This window comes from Enoplosus armatus, chromosome 9 (genome assembly GCF_043641665.1).
Source record: "Enoplosus armatus isolate fEnoArm2 chromosome 9, fEnoArm2.hap1, whole genome shotgun sequence".
In the NCBI taxonomy this organism is placed as follows: domain Eukaryota; kingdom Metazoa; phylum Chordata; class Actinopteri; order Centrarchiformes; family Enoplosidae; genus Enoplosus; species Enoplosus armatus.
Genome location: NC_092188.1, coordinates 7,847,562 through 7,873,490, shown reverse-complemented (window position 1 = coordinate 7,873,490; position 25,929 = coordinate 7,847,562). Strand labels below are relative to the sequence as shown.

General features: G+C 40.9%; 1 protein-coding gene across 2 annotated transcripts; it reads right to left on the bottom strand.

Annotated features, from left to right (window-relative positions):
- Positions 1-4,961: 4,961 nt before the first annotated feature.
- LOC139290174 (endoribonuclease ZC3H12A) lies at positions 4,962-12,218 on the bottom strand. Of its 2 annotated transcripts, none has more exons than XM_070911869.1 (6): positions 12,101-12,218; positions 10,993-11,441; positions 10,302-10,441; positions 7,646-7,880; positions 6,898-7,004; positions 4,962-6,736 (listed from the first exon to the last, which is right to left on the bottom strand). In XM_070911869.1, exons 2-6 carry the CDS (start codon positions 11,364-11,366, stop codon positions 5,691-5,693), a joined length of 1,902 nt encoding a protein of 633 aa, XP_070767970.1. In that variant the 5' UTR covers positions 11,367-11,441; positions 12,101-12,218; the 3' UTR covers positions 4,962-5,690. The 2 variants fall into 2 exon arrangements, with proteins under 2 accessions (XP_070767970.1, XP_070767971.1); XM_070911870.1 differs by having other exon boundaries at positions 12,030-12,122.
- Positions 12,219-25,929: the final 13,711 nt, after the last annotated feature.

Here is a 25,929-nt window from a genome sequence, read left to right as displayed (position 1 = left end):
CGATGAAGTATTTAATCAAGTGTCAGGACTGCATAAAGCTGAGAGTCAACACTTGGTGGTTTTTGTCGGTGTCCAATCAAAAAACTAAAAGCAAAGTTTTGGCCTAATATTTGTTTATTGCCTCTCCGTCTCTTACAATTGAATGTATCAAAACACAGACAGAACATATGGATGCTGACACTGAATCCTCCTCCCTCTAACAGAGGTAACACTGCATGTGAAGGCTTATTCACATTGTTTATAGATAAGGCTCAGTAGACCAAATTAAGCATGCAACTGGACTGTGTAACTGCATGACTAATAAGATTAGAAAAGATTTACCTACCCAGCAGTCGTCAGCAGCACTGTTCACACAGACTTGGTACATAGCAACAGGTCAGTGAGCCCTGTGCGCCACATTAGCATTCACCATGGACTAGGACAGAGACCCATTGACCAGATATGGGAGCTACCATTACCTTTTGACCTAACATGGGATTGTTTCCTCCCATCCTACAGTTGAGCTTCTGGCAAAGGTCAGTGTCCAGCTCTGCGTGTATATTTTCCAATAGTAAGCTTCCATCCATGTTGTTTATGTGTGTTTGTTGGTGTAGCAGCATGGCAGCAGCATCATTAATACATTGTAATGTAGAGATCCAAAATCATTTCAGCTGAATTACTTCACCTCTTTATGAGCTGTAAAAGATAAATCACATTAGCAGTAATTTTTTCCCCAGGCAGAATACCACAATGTGAGGTGAACATGCTTCAACATGACAGCATATATCCTGCGGTCTGTGTTTACTTGGACATTCAAGGGGATACTGTGCACCTGCAGGTTCCTTTGGGTGAGTGTATATTTTGTGAAATGTGGATATCTGGTCAATAACCCGTTTTGATAAGCGTTTAAGCTATGATCCAGATATGAGGAATATAAGCCATGTTTATTTGCATTGCAGATATGCCCATACAATGCAATCAAATTCTTGCCAAGAGAACAACACGTTACAGAGGACACAAGTCGACAGCTGAGACCTCTTGTGTGTAAGGATCTCATAAAATCAACGATAGAAATTGCCCAATAAAATCTTTTCTTTCAATTGAAAATACTATCAGATCTATTCTGTTCAGAGAGACTGATGTGTTCTTGATCCATGAGCCTTAAATGTGCATTGGACCTTTTGTTTTTGGGGGGAGATCATAAAAGATGACCTTCTAGTGTCCGTATCTGTTATTATGGAATAAAAGTCTATCTATCACACCTATCAGGGATAAATGTAAACCAACAACATGCTAGTTTAAGGTCCATCTCCACCCTACTGTAAATCTACTTTACATCTCCTCAGCACTTGTGTAAGTAGAGATATGACGTGATGACCTGATTTGACATTATTTGTCAGGCTCTGAAAGTAAAGGGATTGCAGCCATACCAGGGAGCCCTGACCGTACAGCTGCTCTTCATAAGAGACTAACCAAAACCGAGAAAGAGATTCTGTCACTCAAGACCAGGATCGCCTGTGAGAGAGCGTCATGGGAGAGGAGGTTTGCAGAGCTGCAAAGAAAACAGGAAGAGCTACATAATCAGGTGTGCTTGTGAATGTGTTTGCGTGTGTGAGTGAGGTTGAAGTTGTATCTATGACTTCATTAATCATAACTTGTCTGCTCTTCCTTAGCTGGCCTCTCAGGCTGGAGGGTTGGTGAAAGAGAACATTTGTGATGACCAAGGAGAGTCAGGAGTGGACAACGGAGTGTTTGAGAAGTGTTCAAGTAAATGACAGTAATACACACAGTTCATTCAGAAGTTTTCATACATGCATGTTTTTCAGTTCAATAATGATATCAACTGCTACTCTCTGATGAACAGGTGGCTTCTCAAGAGTGATGTACCAACACAGAGGGTCTGAGGTGTCATCAAGAGGCGACACTTATTCAAGCAGTTTGTCAGGCAGCCAGTTATCCTCATCATCAGCACTGAGCTCAAGACCTGTCTCCTCTTCATCTTCAGCCACCAGGTACAGCCAGAAGAAGAAGTACTCAGAGCTTTTACTTAACTAAAAGCAGCAATACCACAGTGGGCCTGTTAGCTTAGCTTAACTTAGCACAAAGACTGGAAACGGGGAAATAGCTAGCCTGGCTCTCTCCAAAGGTAACCACCTACCAGCACCTCTAAAGCAAACTAATCAACATGTTATATCTCATTTGTTTAATCCGTGCAACAACAAAAAAAGAGTACAATTTGCAAATTAATGAGCTGAACCCTATCCCTCCTAGCTGTTTCCAGTCTTCGTGCTAAGCTAAGCTAACCAGTGCCTTGCTGTAGCTATATATCTGCTGTACAGTGTTATCAATCTTCTCTTCAAACTCAAAATGTCAAACTACATTGCATGGTTTACACATTTCGTAAACATTACTAATTTTGCATTTAATTTCACTTCAAACGTTAAATAAAATACAAACACCTTCCATATATGATGTAATATAAAGCTGTCCATTAAAGTACCATAGAATTGATCATAGTCATCTTTGAAGCCTCTCCTCCTCCAGTGTGAGGTCATGGAGGACATCCCAAGGGCCTCACAGGGTTTTTGTACCCCACTCCCCCATGGACCTGGAGTTGGGTCATCGGGTCAGGATCATGCTGCCTTCTGGAAGGATCAGCACAGGGACGATTCGTTTCCTGGGCCACCTGCAGGGGGAGCCAGATCTCCACCTTGGGGTGGAGCTGCAGACACCTGATCACGGACTGCATGATGGCAGCCACAGGGGACACAGCTACTTTGAATGGTAACTGATCTCATTTTCTAACTGTGTGAACACAAACAACGTGTAGCTTGTTATGTGTCTCAGGGTGTGTAACCTGACATTCAGTGCTGCACTGGGATTTCCTGTGTCCACCATTGTGTCACTTAGTGGTGCTTTATAGGGATGATTACACTACTTTTTTGAAAAGGCAATTCAAGTGCTTCCTAAGAACCCTTTTTTAATGTGTTTTGGAGCGTATTTACTCAAAGTTGCTATTCTTAAATTGCAGATTTACACAGTACATTTAAATGAACTTGTAATGTTCTAGCAGGATCATCTGTTATTAAGCTACGATTCCCAAAGCCTGGGTTAAACACATTCAATTACATTTAAGTGTCTTTGAAGGCATTGCACTGCAGTCCTTAGGTATTTAACAACCAAACAATGCCTCCAGACATACTTGAGCAAATCTTTGCATTTAGTGGCTGAGCTGAATATGCAAATCTCAGGCTGAGGTAAACTTGGCAGGCTCAACTTACAGCGTTTAAGAAGTGAGGTGTGAACTTGAGATGTGAGAACTAATTTGCCCTGCAGCAATGGCATATTTGACTCACTGTTGTTGGAAACAGGGCTTAAATCTAGCCTTTTCTTCATACACCCAAATAGTGAAATACAATGAGCACATGAACTACTATCGGCCTATCCTACACATGGGTAAACAAAGAAAACATATTTAAAACCACTGCTATGTGCTTTTTCTTTTATTTTGGTTTATTTTTAGCTCATTAACTCAAGAAGATTTGATTTTAAATTAACTTCAAACATGCTCATCACTTTAATATTTAGTTATTTCTGTTTCTGTCCTTTGCAGCAAGCCTGGCTATGGTGCCTTTGTACCATTCCACAAACTACTGATGGCCTGGGAATGACAAAATTAGACTCATGCCAGTCATGTAGAGCTGTCCATCAGGGTGCATGGAAAGAGGGCCAGCTGAAAGCAGAACAATAGTTACAGCCATGGATACTTTATTATAATGAGGTAAATATTTGTATCAAAGCATATACATAAAAATTATATATGTCATGTGTGTCATGTCTTGTCTGTTATTCCCAATAAAAATCAAATAGTTCCATTGTGTGACCTTGGGCAAACATTAATGTTACAGTTGCAGAAAGTGATTGCTGTTCTTTTGTTAAGTCAGTACTAGTTTGCTCACAAAGCAAAAAAGTCTCACAGAGAAATGTTGAATTTCAAGCACAAGGGCATGCTTGGCTAAAAAGAATGACAATCTCAGGTCTTAAAAACCTGTTGAGCACTGTGAAGAAAAATGTTCTTGCCTGAGCTAAATGCTCACAATGATGATGCTTAGGTATAAAGTTCACAATGTTTACCATGTTGGTTTAGCTAATTATCACTAATCACAAAGTAAAGCTGAGACTGTTGACAATGTCATTAGTTTTGCAGGTATTTGGTCATAAATCAAAGTAGTAGGGGGGATCCTCTTCTGGGGGCCATGAATGTGTTAATTTCACAACAAACCATACAATAGTTATTGAGGCATAAACCCCCCCAAACAAGTCAACCTAATGGTGGAAAAATTAGGGGATCAACAATGTCATTAGGGTTCATCCTCTGGGCACCATGAATGTCTGTACAAAATGTCATGGCAATCCATCAAATAGTTGCTGAGATATTTCAGTCCAGACCAAAGTGGTGGACCAACTGACCAACTGTGCAACATTGCCATCCTTAGGTCTGTTAAAGCATCTTTTCAGAAAATTAAGCAGTGTCTTTCAACAGTAACTTCAGAATAGCCAGAAACTTTGTTCAACTGACATCAGTCTGTCACATGAGCGCACACACACAAACACAGGCTGACCTTTCCCCTCAGACGCTGGAAAAACAAAATGAGTTTCTGATTTGTTCAAGCTTGCATCATGAGCTGCAGAGTGGAACATTCTTAGTTTGTAAAACCGTTGCGCTCTCTCCATTTCTTTAGAAAAACAGTTGTAGTAGACAGGTCAGTACATAGGAGACAAATTGTGAAATTTAGTTTAGTAGGAAATTTAGGCAATATGTTATGATGTAAGCATGAGTGAGTGCCAAGTTCCTCAGTTCCTGATAAACTTTGGACACATATTTACAGATGCATTAGCTAAGCTCAAGAAAGATTGGTACAGCACTAACCCTAAGTCCAACTGACACACACATAATATCTAACACATGACATTTCTTTATTTTTAGTGACATGGTTTTTTCTTATACATGCTTACTATGAATTTATCTTACAGTATCCATTTACAAAGTGATTTTCTAAGAGAACATAAATCTGCATGTGCATGAGAACTAAATTCCACATTTATATTTATATTTTTCAATCACACAGTAACCCAAATACTCGTGTAATATTACAGCAACACTTGTTTTGAGAATATTTCATGAAACTGGTGCTGATTTACAGGAAAAGGGTGATGACACGCCAGCAAATTCCTTTCACTGGTGTCAAAGTCTTTTTCTCAGTTTCCCAGTAAGACCAGGACTTACTGTAATCCTGCATGTTGAAATATACTGTAGCTACACCTCATAGAGATAATATTGAACAGCAAGCTGTTCTGGAGAACTGCAGTGAAAGTGAAAGAAAAAGTAATACTTTATACAGTGATTCCTTATTGCATGAGAACTTCTTTTTGGACAAAGATTAAAAATACATCACATTTGACACAATATGCATCAACAGTCAAAACTCTATAAACTCAGCCATAATTAGTTTTGATCTAGAGGCACTTTTCATCCAAAACAGGAAGACAAATTGCACTTGACCGAGAACAAAACATCTTTGCAAGTAGCTTTCAAATCACCACTATAGACACTATAAAAGCTTCTCAACAGATTCTGCTTGCTTTGACAGAGTGTTAACACAAGTATCACGTTAGTTCTGCTGGAAGAGGGTGCAAGACAAGAGAAATCATCAGAATATCCCTCTCTGAACCTTCAGGTTGAGGATCTCTGCAGCCAGTTTCTCCGCATCCATCAGATGTGGAAACATTTCCATGACTGTATCCACCTGATGCGGGTTGAAGATGGCTTGCAGTTTCTTGCGGAGTTCCATCCTTTGTGGGTCAAATGCAGTGGGGGGTGACTGTTGTTGGCCCCAGGAATGGTACTGATGGCCTTTGTAAGAGCAGCAAGAGTTGTGGGAGTGGGAGGAATGGACCGATGAGGGGAGACTACATGATGTCCTGGCTTGGGGCAGTCCCAGAAAGGGATCAGACCAGTACTTTTGCTGATGATGTGGGGCTCCACTGTAATGGAGATGGCTGGGGAGGCTGTGTTGTTGTGGCACTCCAGGTGGGAACATGTGAGGAGGGTAGGTGTCGCATTTGGGTTGACCCTTGGAGTCCATGTTTCCATGATCTTGCTGATGAGCTGTTGAGGGCCCTACATGGTAACAGCACCTGCAGGACTGGCTGGTGTTATTTTTCTCTGAATGCACAGAGGCATGTCTGGGTCCGGCGAGAGCACTTTGCTGCTGGGGCCTGAGCCTGTGGGAGCTGCTGAGGCAATGGGAAAAGTCAGAGTACTGGCTCTCATAAGAGCCAAGGCCAGAATCCAGGTACTCATGAGAGATGTTGGCATAGTAAAGATTAGGCACCGAGTGCAGCCCAGGCCACTCTTTCTGACACTGGCTTCCTGTTACAGAACAGGGCATATGATTCGGACTTTTTCTCGGATCCTCCCAGTACAGCAGTGTATTTTCACTAACCTGACCGGGATGTGACGCACTTTGCTGGTCTCTTATGTACTCTGTGTTAGAGTCATGAGGATGGGAAAAAGCATTATGAGCAGGCCCAGGATCAGATTGAAGCTGTCTGGGTGATAATCTGGCATTTCTCTCTTCTTTTACAGTGGAAATCTGGGCTTTTTCTCGCAATTCATCAGCCAAGGACAGGTAGGACTGGTTTGCCCGCTCTGGATGGTAGAACTTACATTTGATGCCGTACGTGCACTTTTTGTCTGAGGAAAACAAAAATGGACACACATAAACACAAGTTGTAGGTCATCTCATTTGGGAACGACAAATCCGAAACCTCTAAAAGAATGAAAAGTCTAACAATACACTGTAAAACAAATACTGTATGTTGCAGCAGAAGGGTTCTGTGCTAATCATATCTTACCATACGGACAGAGCTGTCTCTTTTGCTCCATAGGCAGAGGCTTTTTCCTAAGGAAGTTGTCAAGACTGGGGCCATGGCGACCCAGAGGGTCATCTGGGGGCATGAACCTGGACAACAGAAAAAACACTGATTACTTCATTTACTAGTAACAAATCAGCTGGGTGCTGCCTAATTAACCCTTTGAAAACGGTTCGTGGGAGGGTGCTGTTTGCATGCTCGTGTTTAAATCGATCTAAAATTAAAACTATAATAGCTAGAGCATTCATTTTTTTGCAACAGAAAGCTCAGGTTTCTGCCTTTTGCTTCATCATGTACGCTCGTGATGACGTCATTACGTCATGTGCGGTGCAAAACGTGGCGTGATGAACGGTGGTGCCAGAGGAGAGAAGCAGAGAAGACGGTTAATAGGAAAATCAGAGAGAGATTAAGAAACTAAAAAATTGACATAGTTCAAATAACTTGGAGTGTTAATATTTTGTTCATGTTTCTACAATTAGAAATCTTTTGGATCAATATGTTTTGTGTGTTTGATGAAAAAAATGTCCTACTACAGTATTTTCTTTATTTATGACACAATTTCAATATTTTTATCAATTATTAATGTTGATTTACATTATCCTTTAGCTTAGGTTGTATAGATTTTAGGGATATGAAGCATTTGAAGATACTTAACCACCTTAAACAGCATTCATGGAAGGAATGTGTGAAACCTCACAGGCTCAGCTAGAAGAACAGGCTAATTACTTACTTGTCATTCACAAAGGAGTACATGAGGAGCCTCTCCTCTATGCATTTCTTCCACTCAGGTCTTTCTCCTTGGAGGTCACGGTAGGTGTCATTGGATACGATCACTCCATTTGACTCATACGCCAACTTGACAATAAAGCGGTCGTCATAGCAAACCACTCGCTTACCCCCAACACGCCGTGATGGAGTGAAGACCACTATTTTCCGTTTTTCCAGCTCCATCAGGATGTGTTGATCTGAAAGTGCAAACAATCATGAGTCAGGTGGCTGTAGAGAGAAAGTGTAGAGGAGGTGATTGTATTAAACCTATTTGGGTGTTTGATCCCCGGCACCCCCCGTCATGTCGAGGCGTCCTTGAGCAAGACACTGAACTCCAGCACCTTGCATGGTAGCTCGGTCGCCATCGGTGTGTGAATGTGTGAGTGAATGAGACCTTACCTGTAAAGTGCTTTGGAAACCGTGAAGGTTGAAAAGTGCTATTGATTTACCATTTTACCATTTTTTTAACTGAGGTATGTCATAGTTTTTCATTAAACGTTGGTAAATAGTGCCTTTCTTTGTTATGGAACGTGACACACATTTATCATTATCCAGAACCGCACGTTCAAAACACAAAAACCACAAAGCATAAGAAAAAAATGCAATAAGCATTTTACAAAACCCCAGCAATCAATGATAGACAACAAAAAGACATCAGAGAAGGTATTACATCACCCGCACAAACATCAGAACTATCTCTATGTACATCATATATCGTATTACTCGACCTATGAGGTGAGTTAATGAAAATATAATACACACTGTGGGTACTTATTACAAAAGTTGGAAGTGAAACCAAATGAACCATCAAATCTGTATGAATGAGCAAGAGGCCAGGTTACATGAAAGCTAGATGTGTGCATAGTTGAGCTACTGATTTACAGACAATGCACTCAAACGCACTTTTCTAACTAAGTGCTTCTCTTTTTCTGTTCTGTCATCACTTAACCTCTTGCTGTAGATGATTGTCAGTTAACCACACAGTTTACTGCAAGTAAACTAGGTGTGGAAGAAAAAACACAGCTGGACTTCCTGATGGGGCTTTCCCACGAATGAATACAGGCTGTTTTTACTTCCTTGTTCGCAGATTGAAAATAGAACCTTTGGATTTCTCCACCCAGGCTATACAGTTACTAAATCATGAGAGCCACAAGGTGATGATGCATCAGTTTAAAAAGGAAGGTCCACCCTTCATTATATCGTTGTTGTTTGGAGTTGTCAGAGGTCAGGTAAAACTGAACAGTCTGAAAACACAACGCATTAAGACTGAATAAAAGGTAGCTTCTCTGCTCGAAGATATGGTGTAGTATAGGCATGATGGTAAGACTGATACACCCAAAAAACGTTAGTGACTCAGCTGTCAGAAATGTAGAGCTCTCTATTGTGTTCTACTGCCAGAGTCTATCATACTGTACCCACTCAAGTACCGTTACAGCAAATTGTTCTCGGCGTATGCCCGCACTTTCTGTTGTCTTGGCTTCATACTGAAACATAATGTGGTAGCCAACTGGGTAAACCTCTGTTTCACAATCTTAACTGTGTTGCCCAATGGCTTTGGCATGAGTTCAGTAGTTCTGCCTCTGACAACACTGAAACATTATCTCATGGCTGCCGAGAAAATGAATCACTGATACAGGAATATGCACACCTAAAGCCCCAGCGTTAGAGGAGATTTAAGTGGTAGTCATATTCACATTTCTTGGTAAAAGAGAAGCTCTACAGAGAAAACAAATCTCAGTGGTTTAATTTAACTACAGGAGACGAAACAAAAGAACCACTGATTCCTGGCTAATTAAAAGGAAGAGTTCAACATTTTGGAAAAGTATTTGCTTTGTACAAACACTCCTACCAACACTTCTAAAGCTAAATCATGAACACGGTATAACTTTTTTGTTAAATCTAACAAACACTGAAGTGTAAAATGACAATTCATTTACATACTGGACTATTCCTTGGGCGGGACCAGTTGCCAGCAGCGACTCCAGGAAGTAATCTAAAAAGTATTGCTCCCAGCCAAGAAATAGAGAAAGGAGGAAACACCTTTTAAAAATCATTTTTGTTTGGATTAAACCAATTAGATATAAGGTGCTAATTAGTGAGCTTTGCTACAGATGCTGGCAGGCAAACTTTGTTACCACTTGACCGAGTCAGGCTAGCTGTTTCCTCCTGTTTTCCAGTCTTTGTGGTTCACTTCTGAGTATTTAGGGGAAATCGCATTAGTCCAGATAACAAAAGCTGGTATTTCCCGCTTATGTGTGGTATTGTAGGCTAGGAAAGTGCAGAAACATCCCTTCTTTTTCTACTGTCTCCTAGAGGTGTTCAGTATGTGTACAAACAGATCTTTATCAACAAATGTTCAAAGTAAGCTGACTACAGTAGATGGAATCACTATTGGCACTGACTGAATCAGTAGCTTCGATGGAGCTGCCCTTACTGGTGACTGAGTGTACCGTTGTCAGCTCAGCCGTACCGCACATTATCCTTACTAGCTAAAAGAATATTAAAAGCCATCATATTTGTAAATAATAGGCTGCGGAGCTATTAACTTTATGTGCAGTGCTTGCTAGTTTTGTACTGAACTGAAAGTGACAGCTTGTGTCCATTTGTTGTGTCCTCACCTGTTATGGGGGCATCAGGTCTGGGTTGCTCTTTGCGCCAGGTAGGAACAAACACAGTAATGGTATTATGACCTCTGTCCAGGAAAAAGTTCACTGCCAGCTGGATGCCTCGGCATGAAAACACTTCTTTGTTGCCATGACTGTAAAAACAAGAAGGTGAGAGAATATGAGCTAAATAATTTGACAATAAATGATGTGAAAGGGAGTGGCAAAACTTCAGTTGATCTGTGTAAACACCACATGTCTTTGAATGTTCCCTTCCCTCGGTCTATTACGCACTGTGAACATAATATATTACACGTAACATCTATTGAGCGGTGGAGATTTTGAGGTGTGTGCCTTGAATTTGCATATTGTAGCAGCGGCCTTTAAAAAATGCATGCACAGGCAGGGCGGTGAACGCCCTTTTTAAATAGTCAAGTGACACAATGACGGGGGAAAATGCATGTTCCAGGGTCAGAGTGGATGACAACATGGCAATGAGTGATGGCAATTTAAAACATGTTATTTCACAGGTGCTTTACTGTCCCCAGTCAGAAAACACACGCTTTGGTTATGTTGCTTTTTGTGTATAGCTGTTGGACTGTGGTTCAAAGTAGCAAAACATAGCAGCTATGAAAATTATGAGTTATGATTTAAGTTAATAATCTATTGTCCCGTAAAAGAGAGAAAAAAAGCTTATCAAGATTACCTCATGGCAACATTGCTTCCGTCGACAACAACAGGCCTCAATTCTGTGTCTGGATTCTTCCGGTCCCCGAGTTGTGGTGTGATTCTGCAGGGTCCAAGTGCCCAACTAGGAGGCAGCAGAGGGTCCTTTTGTACTGTGCTCTTCTCATCACCGTCAGAACTGGACATGCAGGGTGCAGTGCCGGTCCTGCTCTGGACCAACTCTCCCAGCACCGCGTTAGTGTCTGTGCTTAGGCCCAGCTTCCTCAGAGCAGTCCTCGCCTCTGCCGAAGAGTAACCCAGTTTCCTGAAGAAGTCCACTCTGAGCAGGAGCTCCTCACTGTCTGGTTCGAGCAGGTCCGGGGCTGAGCTCTGGCTGAGAAGTTCCTGATACATCCTGGAGCATCTGGGCCTCTTTTCAGCAGCATAGAAGATGTGCTACACAGCCTCTGGATGATATTCATCGACTGACTGAAGGAAAATGACATTTAATTAGGAATACATGTTTATATGACATAATTTAACCTCATAACATGCAGTCTTCCCTTTTTGTTTCCCTTTACGGAGCAGTAAGATCGCACACTGTCTGACAGAATCCTATATTTACTAAATAACTCTTCATTGAAGCTGTAAGACCTATGTATTATGGCCGCTAAACGTAGTAAATTGAATATTTTTGGGTTTTGGACTTGTGACAAGACATTTGATGACGTCACATTGGCCTCTAGGATGTTGTGATGGACATTTGATGACGTTTTATAGGTCAAACATTAATCAGGAAAATAAGATTGTATTTAATAATCAGGAGTTAAACTGAAATGGAAAACCACACAGTATCTGGTATAAGAGGCCTGTGCTCATTACAGTAAAGTCTGCTCGTCTACTCAGCTTTACTCTCAGCCCCCGTTCGATAATGAGTGCGGTATGTTACCTGTGCGAAAACACAAACGAGTTAGTAGTAGTTAAGGTCCCTCTACTTTAGGAGACACACCGAGTGTGTTCATCTACACGACACAGGTGACAAGTACAAGTATCAAACGGGACATTTCCACTGCTTACCGGTAGGCAGGTTCAGTAACAGCCCATTTCTCGTCAACAAATCTCACCGCAGAGACGAACCGACAACTTACCTTCACTGTTCGTCTCTTTCTCCTCGTGCTCCATTTGTCAGCAGGAGTCACTTACAACTCCTTTTAATGTTTCCAAGTACAGTAACTTTGACACGGTTCCGACTTCATAGCACCTCCCTCTTGGAAAATGGTGAAATGGTTTCTTCCCTTCTCCTCTTCTTCCTGACGGAGGCACGCCGAGCCTTGAAAGATTTGCATATATCACAGATAAGATAAGGTGTTCCTTTTCCGTCGGCTGTCAGTCAGGCCCGCGTGTAGTACACAGGTTTTCCCCCTTTCTTCCTTTGTGTGTGTTTTGCATATTCTTTCTTTGTTTTTGCTTCAGGCAATTTACAGGCTATAAAGCAATGAAATTGAATTTACTCTTCATTCGCGGTAAAGTTAAGGCATTATAGGTTAGATGTAGCATCTAAAAACAGTCAAATCTAGTTAATTTATTATTATCATTATAGTGCCAATTTACAAACAATAGCCCAAATAAGCTATTGACCAAAGTGAAAATAAAATCAAAAACCCAGTTTGATATTTAAATGAAAAAAATATCTGATAAAGATGTAATATATTAAGGTTATATTGGGGCAAAGATGGGGGAAGTAAAATGCCAGTAAAGCTTATATAATTCTCTGTGTTGCCTACATGCAGTAATGGCTGTCCACTTTTCCCTGTTTTGGAAATTTGGAAACAGAAAAAGAACATTTTGATGATCCAATGAGAAGATCCATGTGATTCAAAGTAAAGCCAAACGCTTGAGATGTGAACAATGTCTCTGTCACTCTTTGGGGTAACCTTACTCTATGTATTGTGGACCTCCTCGCCTCCTTTTTACTTTATAAATAAATAAATAAATCACATCATCGCCAAAGTCGCCCCCTCGTGGTTCGTGGGCGAAATAACAAAAAGCTCCCACACATGTTAGTATGGTGTTTCCATTAAAGGATACTCTGATAATGCTACGAGCTGCTTATAAGCTTAGCATTCAGGTAAAAAAAATATATAAGTGAAGAAAAAAAACATTGTTTTATCACCTTGATACTTCATGAGAGCGCTTATAAAGATTAGAACTGACGCCAGGTTACAGGACACAAAATTATGCAGTTTGTTCATTAGAGGTCAAACAGGGAGGTAGACCACTCTGGAGTGTAACTGACCCCAAACATAAGTAAAGGATGTAGTATGTAGGCTATAAAATACTGTACATTCCTTTGTCTGTAAATTACTTTTTGGCAAACAAAAGAAATGCATATTTGTTCATGCACAAATAACATCAAACATTTTCTCATATGGTGTAAAAACAATACTTTACGTTCATTTCCATATTTTGCCTCCTTCATCAAATGTTTAAGCCCAGTATGTGGCAAAGTAAAGGGTAATTATTACTTTTACATATACAGCAGTGACATAATTAAGCCAATATTACCCCCCAAACTCGGTCAGTATATGTGCAAGATCATACTGTACATACATTACATTCATACACCTCATATCTTTTCAGTAGGGGGCATATTCCCTCTTTTACCCTGCATATTATGTGTGCACTACTGTAAAAAAACCCCACACATACTGCAACTACTGTTTACATGCAACAGCTCATGTCTGGTTGTGCTATCATTTGCCCACTAGATGTCACCCTTGTTCCACGTCATTCCGCTGTTAAGCTCTTACTGGCAAGATTATGGAAGATGTCGGTCGTTGTGAAGTTCTGTGTCTGTGTAGTGTGTGTGTGTGTGTGCGTTTGTAAACAACCGTTTGTGTACAGGGTTAATGGCACGGTCGAGTTGGGATCACACTGCGTGCAGCTGGTTAATGGCATATACGGAGTTGAGTTCCGGAGAGTGGAGAAAGTAATCAGGGCCAGTTGCCAGGCGGTTGCCTCCTCTGAGGGCCCACACCACTGGTCCCAGGTGTCTGCAAGGCCTGATATTACTGCAGGGCAATGAGCTGCAGCCAGCAACGATGAGTTGGGGTGAACACACACACACACACACACACACACACACACACACAAGCTGAGACTGAAAGACAGAAAGATACAGAAAGCACATGCACATAAATTCACACCTTTGTACAAGTGAGTTATCCATGACATTTCCAAGTGCATTATGAAGAAATATCAGTTGTATCATGAAGGGCTGTTTCCATTGAATTCAAGTAGTAAAGTAAACACTCCATTTAGCCTACAGTGGGCTGTGGTTGAGTGTATTGTTTTGTAATTTATGGCTAGATTATACTGAAAGGCATCAATGGCCTCCAGAAAGCCATTGTTCAGTAATGCTTGAACCTCGCTGAGAATCCAAGTGCCCAAGATTGGAAGAGATTAGTGCAGATTGGGTATTGTGAACATCAAACGCTTACTTCCTTAACATCTTGGGGGGAGGCATTACCCTGCTCAAAGGCATATCTTTTTCCTCCAGGCAGGTGTAGTTTGGCAAGGCTTGTTAAACCTGAGACAGTTGATCAAATATTCAGCCAGGCTCATTGTGCCGCTGAGAGCTTTTGGATGTGGTTGGGATAGTGTCGTGCTGATAAAACCAGCTTTGTAGTGCCTCAGCGCTGGCCTCCCTTTGCTATTCCTTTCGTTGACTGCCCCGGTCAGCCGTCTGTCAGAAAAATTAATTTTTGTATGATTTCTTTAAAAAGAACCAAAGGAAAGAAAAGGCAGCCTTTAACTGAAGTAATCCATCTTGCACCAATGGTGTCAGAGTGATTCACGATTTCCAATTTAGCCATGGTTTGAATCTAAAGTAAATCAGGCAGGACGGCTCCACCCTTTGTGCAGCCGGACGACAAACCCTCAGTGACAAGAGCCTTCAAATGAACATATCCCCCACATTCATCTTGTTCATTTATTACTTCAGACACCCCACTGCTTGTCCTACATAGATCAGCAAGCATAGACCTCCTGACATTGTGCGTGAGTGTAGAGGAGGTAAAGCATTAAAACTGGCTAGGCGGCCATGGCATTGATAGAAGATTGGACAAAAGAGCAGAAGAATGGAGAGGGCCCAGGTTTTGAGTCTGTGTTTAATTAGATTTGCTTTGATTAGTGACAACTGAATTCCCTGAGCAGGATGTGAGCACAGAATTGCAATGTAGTGACTACTCCTGACTGCTGTTCATGGACATCTACCCACTGAGATACACTCTGGAAGCATCTATACTCCACTCATTTCTTTTGGTTTTGCTTTGTCAACCTTCTTACTGGCCGGCAATTAATTAACAAGGTGTATTTCTTACCTCTTAAAATGTTATTCTACTGCACATATGCAACCTTCCTTGTCATACTGCCAAATAAAAGGGAGAAAGGTAAATTAATAAGATATGGTTAAAGCTGCTACATCAATATTTTTATTTTAACAATGGATAGAATAACTATGTGTAATGTGAAAGGGGTCGCTCAAAATGACAAACCCACAGAGAATCATCTCCCAACTACGGCAGTTACCCTCAGATCTCCGGAGTGTTTCAGTGTCTTTTAACTCTTTGTTTTGGTTTTACGCCCTGCAATGCCACTGTTCTGGTTCACTCTCACCGCCCTCATCAACGCCGTTTTCTGACGCAGCAGGGAGTTGTTTAAATCAAAAAAGCTCTAGAGAACCCATGGTACGCTGCCTGCCTGCCTGCAGACAGATAAAGTTAGAAACAAGCGGATCCCTCCCACTACATACAAGGAGATGCAAGGAGAGAAAGATGCAAGGAGAGAGGAATCGAGGAAACACATTTTGAGAGAAATTAGATGTCCTTTCCTGCACATAAGCCATTTCTACTGTCAGGAGGCGTTTTTTAAAAACGTAATAATTATTTGCGTCTGCATTTACTGTTATTCTCTTTATAGATTCATTATTCAATTATACAGGTTATGATTAGAATGTCTTATAATGTGAAGAAATAATTTATTAGCCCAAATGTTTTAGAGAAAGTGGAAATGATCACATTAAACTAGTTTCTACCAGACGCACTGGGATTTTCAGCCTCACGTTTTACTGAATGGAAAAGACAATTAGAATGTGTTTATAGCTGAAAGACAACAGCCCTCCTCCTCCTCCTCCTCTCTGACTATACAGCAATATTATTCATGATACACATTAAAAGGAAAAATAACCGATCTTGAAGAGAAAACTCTTTCTAATGAATAAAGACTAAAGGAATAAAGGTTCTTTCTATAATCAGACCTATACACACACACAGATCCATTATTTTCAACTAGAAGTTTCAGATCACTGAAAGATGGGGTGTGTCAGTCTGATAAAAGACTTCCACGAAGGCGGGTCTCATGTATCCTTACTCATGCCTCCTCAGGGATCCCTCCTCACTCCTCTAAGCAGAAATAAGAGCATTGGAACGGCCTTCATGATAGTGGACCGGAACAATTTCCAGGATTGAAGAGTGAGGAATGACCAAATAAGGGAATTGGCACGTACCCCATGTGTGTATTGGTTCAACCAGTTTTTGTTTGTACAAATGAGATAATCAGTCTTTTTGTGTTTTCTTTATGAGAAAATGTATTTGTACTGAGCTTTTAACTGTGCCACAACCATGCAAACACTTGCTTCTTTGCTTGAAATAAATGTGGTCCAACCAGCCATACATCACTTAAAGATCATTGTGTATAGGTGCACTGGATCCCAGTGCAGCTCCAGCCCTTGCAGGTGTAACCTCAGCATGAAGCCCCAGCCTCATCCAAGAGCACCAACAATGTTCTGATTAATTGTTCCTGTCAGCCCAGGTCATTTAGGGCTACCTGTTATTCTGCATATTACTCATATCTGCCTCAACAAAGGCGAACACTCGCAGCAATGCATGAGGACGTGGAGGTACAAGTACACATGGTCACACACAAACCCACAGACACGGTCACTAGCACACACAAAGACACACAAACAAAACCACTTCCAATGCCCAGCCTCATGTGTGATAGCAATTCATGCTCAGGCAGTCAGGCAACGCTCCAAGGTATTCATTACTATTGATGTCAGAATCCACAACAAGAAGTGATGGCTGAACCTCCTGCAGTCTGTACTGTTTAAAGCCGAGCTCCTCTCCCCCAGCTGTTGCTCTCTGTCTTCACTTGGTAGGGGAGACTGTGATGATTAATGCACTCTGGTGGGATCTCGGGGAAAGAACCTGGAGTTTCTGCTGAAGTGCTTCGCTCGTATTGTGGTGATTCAGTCACACAATATCCACACTGTGGAGCAACGTGGAAAAATAACTGCATCAAAAGTGAAAATCATGACGGTCTCGCATTCTGCCATGTGTGCCACTGTGCTGCTCAAGATAGATTAGGCCCGACGCCTGTTTGCTCTGAGTATTGTGTGGAATGAGCTGCTGTTTTTCAGTTTCAGCTACCAATTCAAGTTTGTGAACCAGCCTTTATCAATCAAGAAGGTTATTGCCTGTAGGAGCTAAGCATACAAAATACACTGTATCATTGTTATTGGTTCATGGTGGTAGAATATGTTTATGGCAAAATAAGTAATGGTGTTTGTAGGATTGTTAATAGAGCAGACTTCTTTTTACTGAGTAAAAAAGGTAAAATCGCTCTATGGTGTGACAGCTGTTCTCTCTTCTTGCATTCAGTGGTTGATTGCTTTGAAGTCTGTTTCCCCTCAGGACTCCTGTTCTTTGCTGACGGTGCACAGTGTTGGTGTTTAACCTGTATACTGATAACACAAACTTGATTCGGCTTGGTGGTGGTGCTGAACGCTGGAGATACCGCTCACCCCGGCGAGTGCAGCTTGTAAGCCATTCCTTCACTCCAGTCAATGCTTGTCTTGTGACAGCCTGCAGGGTTGGCAGCTTTGTTGTTAATTGAATAACACTTCTGATAACTCCTAATTTCTTCTACTCTCATGATATGCAGTAAGATACATAATAATGTCTGTATTTTGCTTTATGCACTAGAAAAGTAATGCATGATAATTAAAGGGTCACTCCAGCAATTTAGTTTTGCACTTTCATAAGGTTCGGGGACTTAAAATCAAAGGAGCAGAGGCTGAGATATCCTGAATGTTAGTCCCTAGCATGGGTCAAGTTTCAAAAACACTGGATCCTACATCTCCAGTAATGCAACCAATATCATCCTACCTGGTGATTGCCCACGTCTTTCAAGCTCCATGCCTTCTGGCTTTCTATTACAAAATTTGTCTGCAAGCCTAAGTCGAAACATCATCAGGCTTATTTTCTTAGACTTTAGACTTTGCTGCATGACACTCCTTATGTTGAGGAAACTGTCATTTATGTGTAAAATCATTGGGGTGAATAACCCACTTTTACTCAACACTAGCGAAACAATTTGTGTTTGCTGCCCTCTAGTGGTCCAAACTATCCACAACATTTACTTAAAATGTGGATTTATTTTGAGGTAAAGAAAGATTTAAGATTTCAAGACAAAGATTCAAACTGTCATGCACTACAGCTAACATGTCTCCCAAATCATAGATGGGTGACAAATTAAAGAATAAACCTGAATAAAAGATGCGTCCATACAGGGCATAAGGAAAATTATATGAATCATAAGTTATGGTCTTCACAGTCACCAGATCTCAACTCAAATGAACATCTATGGGAGCTTTCAGTGCAATATGCTAGACAGGGCTCTCCATCAAAACATGAAAAGAGGGAATATCTTTTGGAGGAGTGCTGTTCCTTCCCTCCAGTAGTGTCAGAGACAAAGAAAGAAGGAGCTAAGAAACTTCGTTTTTTCCTTCAGTTCTTCACCCATCTGGAGGCACTTTAAATTCTCCTGCAGATCCACATGTGACGTATGTGCGAGAGCCTGAAATAAATGCTTGAATAATGTTTACAGAGTTGATGATAATATACTCCTGCCCTGACCCGTTCAATATGCTTCCTCTTCCACTTATAAATGTGACTCGACATTTTGATTAAAGCAAGACAAACACTGAAGAGGAAAATCCACGTTTAGTGGTAAAAGGCTCAAGTGTGCTTAAGAGGTTTTGGAAAAATAAATAACAACCATCAATTTCAGCTGGGGGGTGATTTTTCTTTCTTTTTTGTGCCAGTTTATACCCACAGGGTCATGGTGGGGTGTTGACAGCTCTTGTGCTCCACTCTGTATGTGTGGGCATTAGTTTGCTGTCAGTAGCGCTACCATGGGGCGACTGTTGCCATTAGCTGTTAGATTTCTGATTCACACCCAGTGGGAGTGGGCTCTCAGGAGCCAAGCTGCCAACTGGCTGGGATAATGTACAGTAGGCCTTGTGCCCCTATTTTGTCCTTTAGGACTGAACTGAATCTGCATCTGTGCTTTCTTTCTAGCCTTTGTGTCTTCAACCACTAACCAAAAGAAATTAACGATTATTTTTTTTATTCATTTATTCATCGTTTGGTCTATAAAAACGTAGAAAATAGTGGAAAATGTTCATCACTATCTTCCAGAGCCCAAGGTGATGCCTTCAACTGTCTTGTTTGACCAGCAGTCCAAGAAGCAAAGATATTAAATTATACCATTATATAAAACAGAGAAACACTCACATTTGAGAAGCTGGAACCTGCAGATATTTGATTTTTTATTTTTACCATCATCATTTTCTCATTTCATCCATTCATAGAATGTGACCTAGCCATTGAATGTGACCAACCATTGCATTGCTTCCCAGAGACACATAAAATATAATGTGTGAAGGACGGGTTGACATTGAGGAGGGTCCAACTTCCTGCATGGGATGGATGGAAATCTATAAATGTAGTGTTGAATTTGATCATACAGAATATGGACAATCTGGAAGTAGTACTGTTAAATGAGGGAGTAGTATCCCTCTTGTCATGATTAATGAAGTTCTTCGGATATGACAACTGACTCTGTAATAGCTCCATTAGGAACGCCCCCAAAAGATTGATACAGTACCTTTCCCACCCTGCGGACCACTATCATACCTTTTACTATGTGTGCTTTGGGGGCCATACTGTGCGATTTTGCTGAGCTCTAAATCACTTACGTCTTCCGCTGAGGAAAAGGCTTTAACCACTTCCTTATTTTCCAGCAGTTTAAAGAGCTTTTAACTCCACACCAGGCTTTGTTTTTCTCTCCTCAGTGATGTGTAAAAATGTAATTCTTCCTTATCATGACCCAAACATGCAGCCAGTCAACCGGCGGCTGCCAGTTTTTATTTGCTCGGCTTCAGCTCGCTTGTCAACCTCATGCCATGAATACCTGAAATGGAATTTTGAGTGGTTAAACACAGGTAGTAATTCAGTTTTTTTTTTTTCTGATGAAAATTATTACCATACAATACTATGCACATTATGTTGTTTTAGCTCCAGGGGCTTAATAGGGTGATCCTTTCTTGTCATTTCATTGCCAAGAACTTTAATAGAATTTTTGGATAATTGCAAAAATGCTAATGGGAATCGGAGCTTTGGAATGTAAAATTGCAGAAAACAAAGACTATGAAGGCGGATGAATCACCAGTAGTAATAGTATTGCTAATATCAATGTTAATACAAAGAGAATTGCACATTAGTGTGTTTCCACGCAAGAAGCATTTATGACCTACAAGACAGAGAGAGAGTAAATCACATGAACAACAAAATAATAGCAAGGAATGAAGACAAAATAAATTAATATGATGATATGATGCTCAGTAAAGCAGAGTCAACAATAAACAACCATGCATGTGGTCCAGATTTGCAAGACATAAGCAGTCTCAATCTCCTGTATAGTGACACTGTGAGGTTGAAATAGGGAACGTTTCAATTACAGTATACATGGAAAGGGCATCTCTGCAGCAGGATTGATATGTCATTCTAACAATGTCCAATTAAAAAGGGAGAAGGCAGCCATTATTCTTTTATTAGAATACTCGTGCCTGAAACTGCATCGAAAACATGCACATTCCCGGTTAAAGGTGAGAGTCCATCAGGCGTGAAATGAGTACAGCACACATAAAATAATTCATATTTCCCCATGGCCGCCATAATTTAGTTTTGCAATTATATTGAGTGTGTACGTGTGAGTGTGTGTTTGTGTTTTAATGCCAGTGAAACATGCTAAATAGTATTTTTATGATTGGATCTGTTTTTATGATGTGATTTATCATTTATTTTTAAACATCTTTGAACTGGGAATGAGCTCAGACAAGTGAGCTTAAGCGTTAATTGATGGGAGAAATAGTCGCCTGTCCAGAATTAACAATTCTACTGATACACAACAATTTTTTCTTTTCTTTACAAAATATATGTTGTTAGGACCCTCTCCTTCCCTCTGCAAACTAGCCAAATTCACAAAAGTGATTTACAAGCACTGTTTACATGCAGATTGTAAATGGTGACATCTCTTAAATGATTGTAAATTGCAGAAAGATTTGTGAGTCCTACATCCTCACATGCTCATGCACAGGTCGCAGGTATGTTTATTTGGTGACAGCCCCTCGGCCTCAAGAACAACTTCCTGGTTATTTGGTTGGTGGGATCCGGGGATTAGGAGGGTTGGCTGACACCTGGGTTGGTGTGACTGTTCACCTATGGTCACGCAAACACGTGTAGTGATTAGAAAAACTGCAATTTCCCAAAAAAGTAAAAACATAGCAAACATTGTCTCAGTTTGCCTCTCAGTCCCTTCCTGCAGCTGTGCTCTCTCATCCCCAGCTCTCTGCATTACTGTCTCTATCTGTCCCTGTCTCCTGCCCTGCTCACTTCTCCCAGGCCATGTACTTCAATTTCCAACTCCCCAGACCTGCCACCCTCAAGCTGTCCACCAGATGCCCTCAAACTTTTCCACCAGACTTTCTCATTCACCTGCTCAGTTCATTTTAGTTGCTGTCTTTCCTTCGAGCTTCTGACACCCGAACCTGGACCTGCGTACCTGCTACCTGCCTGTAAGCTCATTTAACTACAATAAATCATTGAACTGCACCAATCTGCCTGTTCCGTTTGTGTTTGGGTCCCTCCCCTGCAGTCTGCACTTCCCGCATATCAAATTTTAAAGAACAAAAGTGCAAAAACAGGCAGCAAAACCGGACATCGATTCTCTACACATAGAAATACATAAATTCATCATTCAGAGCTATGAAGTGTTTATGTGAGCTTGTCTACTTTCCCAACAGTAGGCTGAAAGAGACAGATGAATGTGTCAGCTGCAGACGATGAAATATTTACACAGGAACAACAGGCTGTACAAACGTCTACAAACAAGTGTGACATTTTTACATAAGGTAAAAAAACGACGGGGGACTCTTCTGGCCCCCGAGCATACTCTTCTCCTTCCATATGTTTTGCCCTCCTGTCCCCCCTTGTCTGAACTTGGTGCTGTTTGTGATTTTTCTGATGAGGCCTCAGTTTACCTATATGAGGCTTGTAGACTTCTCGTTAGTTAGTTCGACTTCTTTTGTTTTTCCGGTGGAAAAGAATGTGCAAACCATGTGCAAATGCTGATAATGCTGAAAATGCTGATAATGAACAGATCTTTTTGTTTCAAAGGCATCTTCTATTTTTAACCCTAACCCTCCAAACACGACTGAGTTTTGGTTAAGATCGAATAAGAATCATTTAAAGATGGTCCAGACCTCTTGTGCTCAAAAGGTCTATCAAAAGGTTCTGTTGTGTCTCATCTTCATGAGACTGGTGGAGAAGTGGTTGGACAAAACAAGACATTTGAAGACGTCGCCTTGGAGCCTTAATATTTTACGAATTACAAATATTTCACATTTTTCATCTTCAAAATGTCCAATATAAAACACTCAATGTACTGGATGAAAAAGAAAAAGTTTGCATCTCTGCAAATGGAAGTTATTGGTTGAATCTGGTATCTCGCACTTCAATGACGCTGTGTGTCCTTGTTGACTAATCGTCACATGTGCTCTTTTTCTATTCACAAGGAGAGAAAGGGGGCTCTAGCTTATATGAAAATAAACTTTGCTTGAGTATCTGCTGTGTTACTGGCATTCCATGAAAGGAACACTTATGCAAAGAGAAATGGCCTGCAGGGTCTTTACCATGACCCAGTTCAAACTTTGCGGGAGGCAAGAAGCTCTTCATGGCTTCTCTTCTTCTCGAATACAGTGGAAATGATGGAATACATTATTGCCAATGGAGGACTATGACCTGACACATAAATCAATGGCAATGAATATGTGCCCGACAAATCTAAAAGAGATGGGTAGTGAATTCTGTTAGTTCCCCAGTGACAGTGGGGGAACTGACAAAGTGGGGAATAGCTCAAGCGCTTAACAATACGGTAAAAAATACAGGCTGATTGAATCCGCGCACTCCCACTCCACCAGCTACCTCCTCCAGCTACTACATTGGACCTAATTATCCCGTGTAAGCGGCAGCCTGGGGATAAGCCGCGTCTGAATACTCAAAACTGTCTGTTATACCTCACAATTTAAACCCGCGTAACACTGGTTATCAGCATTTTCTCCTGCTTCAAGCTCCCTGTCCCTTTTCTGAAGAGCATAATTGTCTTGATATGCTCATCACGTACAGCATGAAATGTTGATTCCACCTTAATTATCTTCCCCAGGGGTCATCGCAGTGACTTCTGCAAAGTAAATAAAGCAGCGCTGCATCCACACAGGCGAGCCTCGCAGTGTTAGTTACCCGCCGCGCTATTTTAAGTCGTGCTGAAAACGAATGCCTCGTTCGCCATAATTAAACAAGCCACCTTGACACATTTCAACAATTAACTTTTAATCACTTGGATCTCCCTAAATCAAAATCTCATGGTTGACGTTTATGACTCAGTCTTCTCTGTGGCTGTGGCGAGGGGTCAGTCTCATCAAATGAAATTTGAAATAAATCATGTGAGGTAATTGAGTCTGAGAGGGGGCCAGTCTCATCTGGTGACCAAATATGTTGTCTGAGCAGAGAGTGATTGGCTGCTGGGAAGTCAGGTATAACTTCCCAACTGAAAGCCATTAGGTGCATGTCTGAGGTGTTATTTCACTTCCAAGCTCGTCAGTACTTTAATAAATTACCTTCAAGTGAAATATCACTTAGGTTTCCTTGTGTGACATCAGTGATATTTGAGTAATTTCCACCCTAATACTGGGACTGTTGTACGTGATTTCATAAAACAAACCAGGTGCTTCCCATAAACCCTCTCATCACCTGTTTCAAGCATACATCTATTTCACTCCTCAAACTGAATCCCCTCTACAAAATCTGCAATGTCATGATGCCTTTAGTGAATGATGAAAGCAAAGAGAAAGCATAGTTCATATTGACATTCCCATCTGCATACGTCTCATTCAGTCTTTTCACTCTGGAGCAAATTCAACTTGAAGTCAGGCTCAGGACATTTTTCTGCACTGAAGCCCAATTACACTTCACTTTCTGTAGACAGCCCAGAACACTGCACTCCACATTTCAAAGGAAATTTCTGTTGGCTGTGTCATAACTTAAGCGTTTTAGCAAATTTGAGATGATTCACTTCTCTCTGTTTTGACTTCCAAGAGCAACGGCAGATAAATACACTGATATTAACTTTATTTCCCAGGACGCTACTGTAGCTCCAAATGGATGAGTCACTCAGTTGTTTCAATAAGCTAAAGTGAGGTCATCTCTTTGATATGTTTGAAGACAGATGAGGGTCCACATACAGGGCATGCCTATTTATACTGTAAAATGACCTACAGTATAAGGTAAAATAGTCCAGCACATAACATAAAACTGCATCTTGTTGTTTTCTCACGTCAGTTTTTTGTATGGATTAAAGATATAAGCTATAATGTGTTAAGTAATAAGAGTTAGACAGAGCCAGGCTAACTGTTTCCCCTGTTTCCACTCTTTGTGCTATGCTAAGCTAACAGCTGCTGGCTGTAGCCTTATATGTACAGTAACAATATCAGTTAGCAAGAAAATGTCAAACTATTGCTTTAAGTACAATTGTACTTTTGGCATTATTTACATTTAATGTTACTTTACACTCCAGTGTGAAATATTGTACTCTTCACCTCACTACATTTATTTGAAAGCTGTAGTTATTAGTTACTTTGCAGATTAAGATTTTAGACACAAAGGATATGATGCATTGTTATAGATAAAACTAAGTTTATAAAATAGTTAGAATTAACTCCAGCATACTAGCTACAACATTAAAATGCTGCTTACATATTATGGGTCAATAATAATCCAATAATATACCACATATATAATGTATAACATCCTGAAAGGGGAATTGTGCATAACAAATACTTTTTTGACATTTTAAGTATGTTTTGCTTATACATATTTAAATGTACTTTTACTTAGGTGTAATTTTGAATGCAGGACTTTCACTTGTAATGGAGTATTTTTACATCATGGGATATCACTACTTGTATTTAAGTAAAGAATCTGAGTACCTCTACACCACTGCACACTGCACTACTTTATTATTTCATACATCTGAGACAAAAAGTCAACTCGATTTCATTTATATAGCCTATTATCACAAAACACAAATTTGCCTCAGGGGCCTTTGAAAAAAGAAAAACATGAGGAGACACTGATTGCCAGCTAAAGTTTAGCACTTTTTAATGACTTGGTCAGCTGTATAGTAGCTATAAAAGAGAGGGAGGAAACACGGTGGAGACAGAAGAAGCAAGGAGGCTAACCCCACCTGCTGACTGGTGCTACTTCCCAAGTGAGGAGGGAGGGCAGGGGGCAAATATGGCCCCAAGACAGAGGGTCTGTCACAGTGTAGCCAATGCCAGGCTGATTTCACGGTTGATGTCCCCTAGAGAAGAGAAAGATGTGCTATTGCTGCCTGTGAGTATATTCTCCACCAACAGGGGTCACTCTGTGTTTACCAAAAAAGACCAGCAGCTGATGGGAAAAATAGCAACACGGGGGTAGAAAAGGGTAATCAGGATGCAGCTTAAACGAAGGTG

Excerpts from the sequence above, each read along its gene's own strand:
- LOC139290174 (XM_070911869.1), bottom strand. The coding sequence starts at position 11,366 with ATGTATCAGGAACTTCTCAGCCAGAGCTCAGCCCCGGACCTGCTCGAA. Across the intron at positions 7,881-10,301 it reads ACCTGATGCCCCCATAACAG|ATCAACACATCCTGATGGAG; the intron begins GTGAGGACACAA and ends TTGCACTTTCAG. Across the intron at positions 7,005-7,645 it reads TACTCCTTTGTGAATGACAA|GTTCATGCCCCCAGATGACC; the intron begins GTAAGTAATTAG and ends TCTGTTGTCCAG.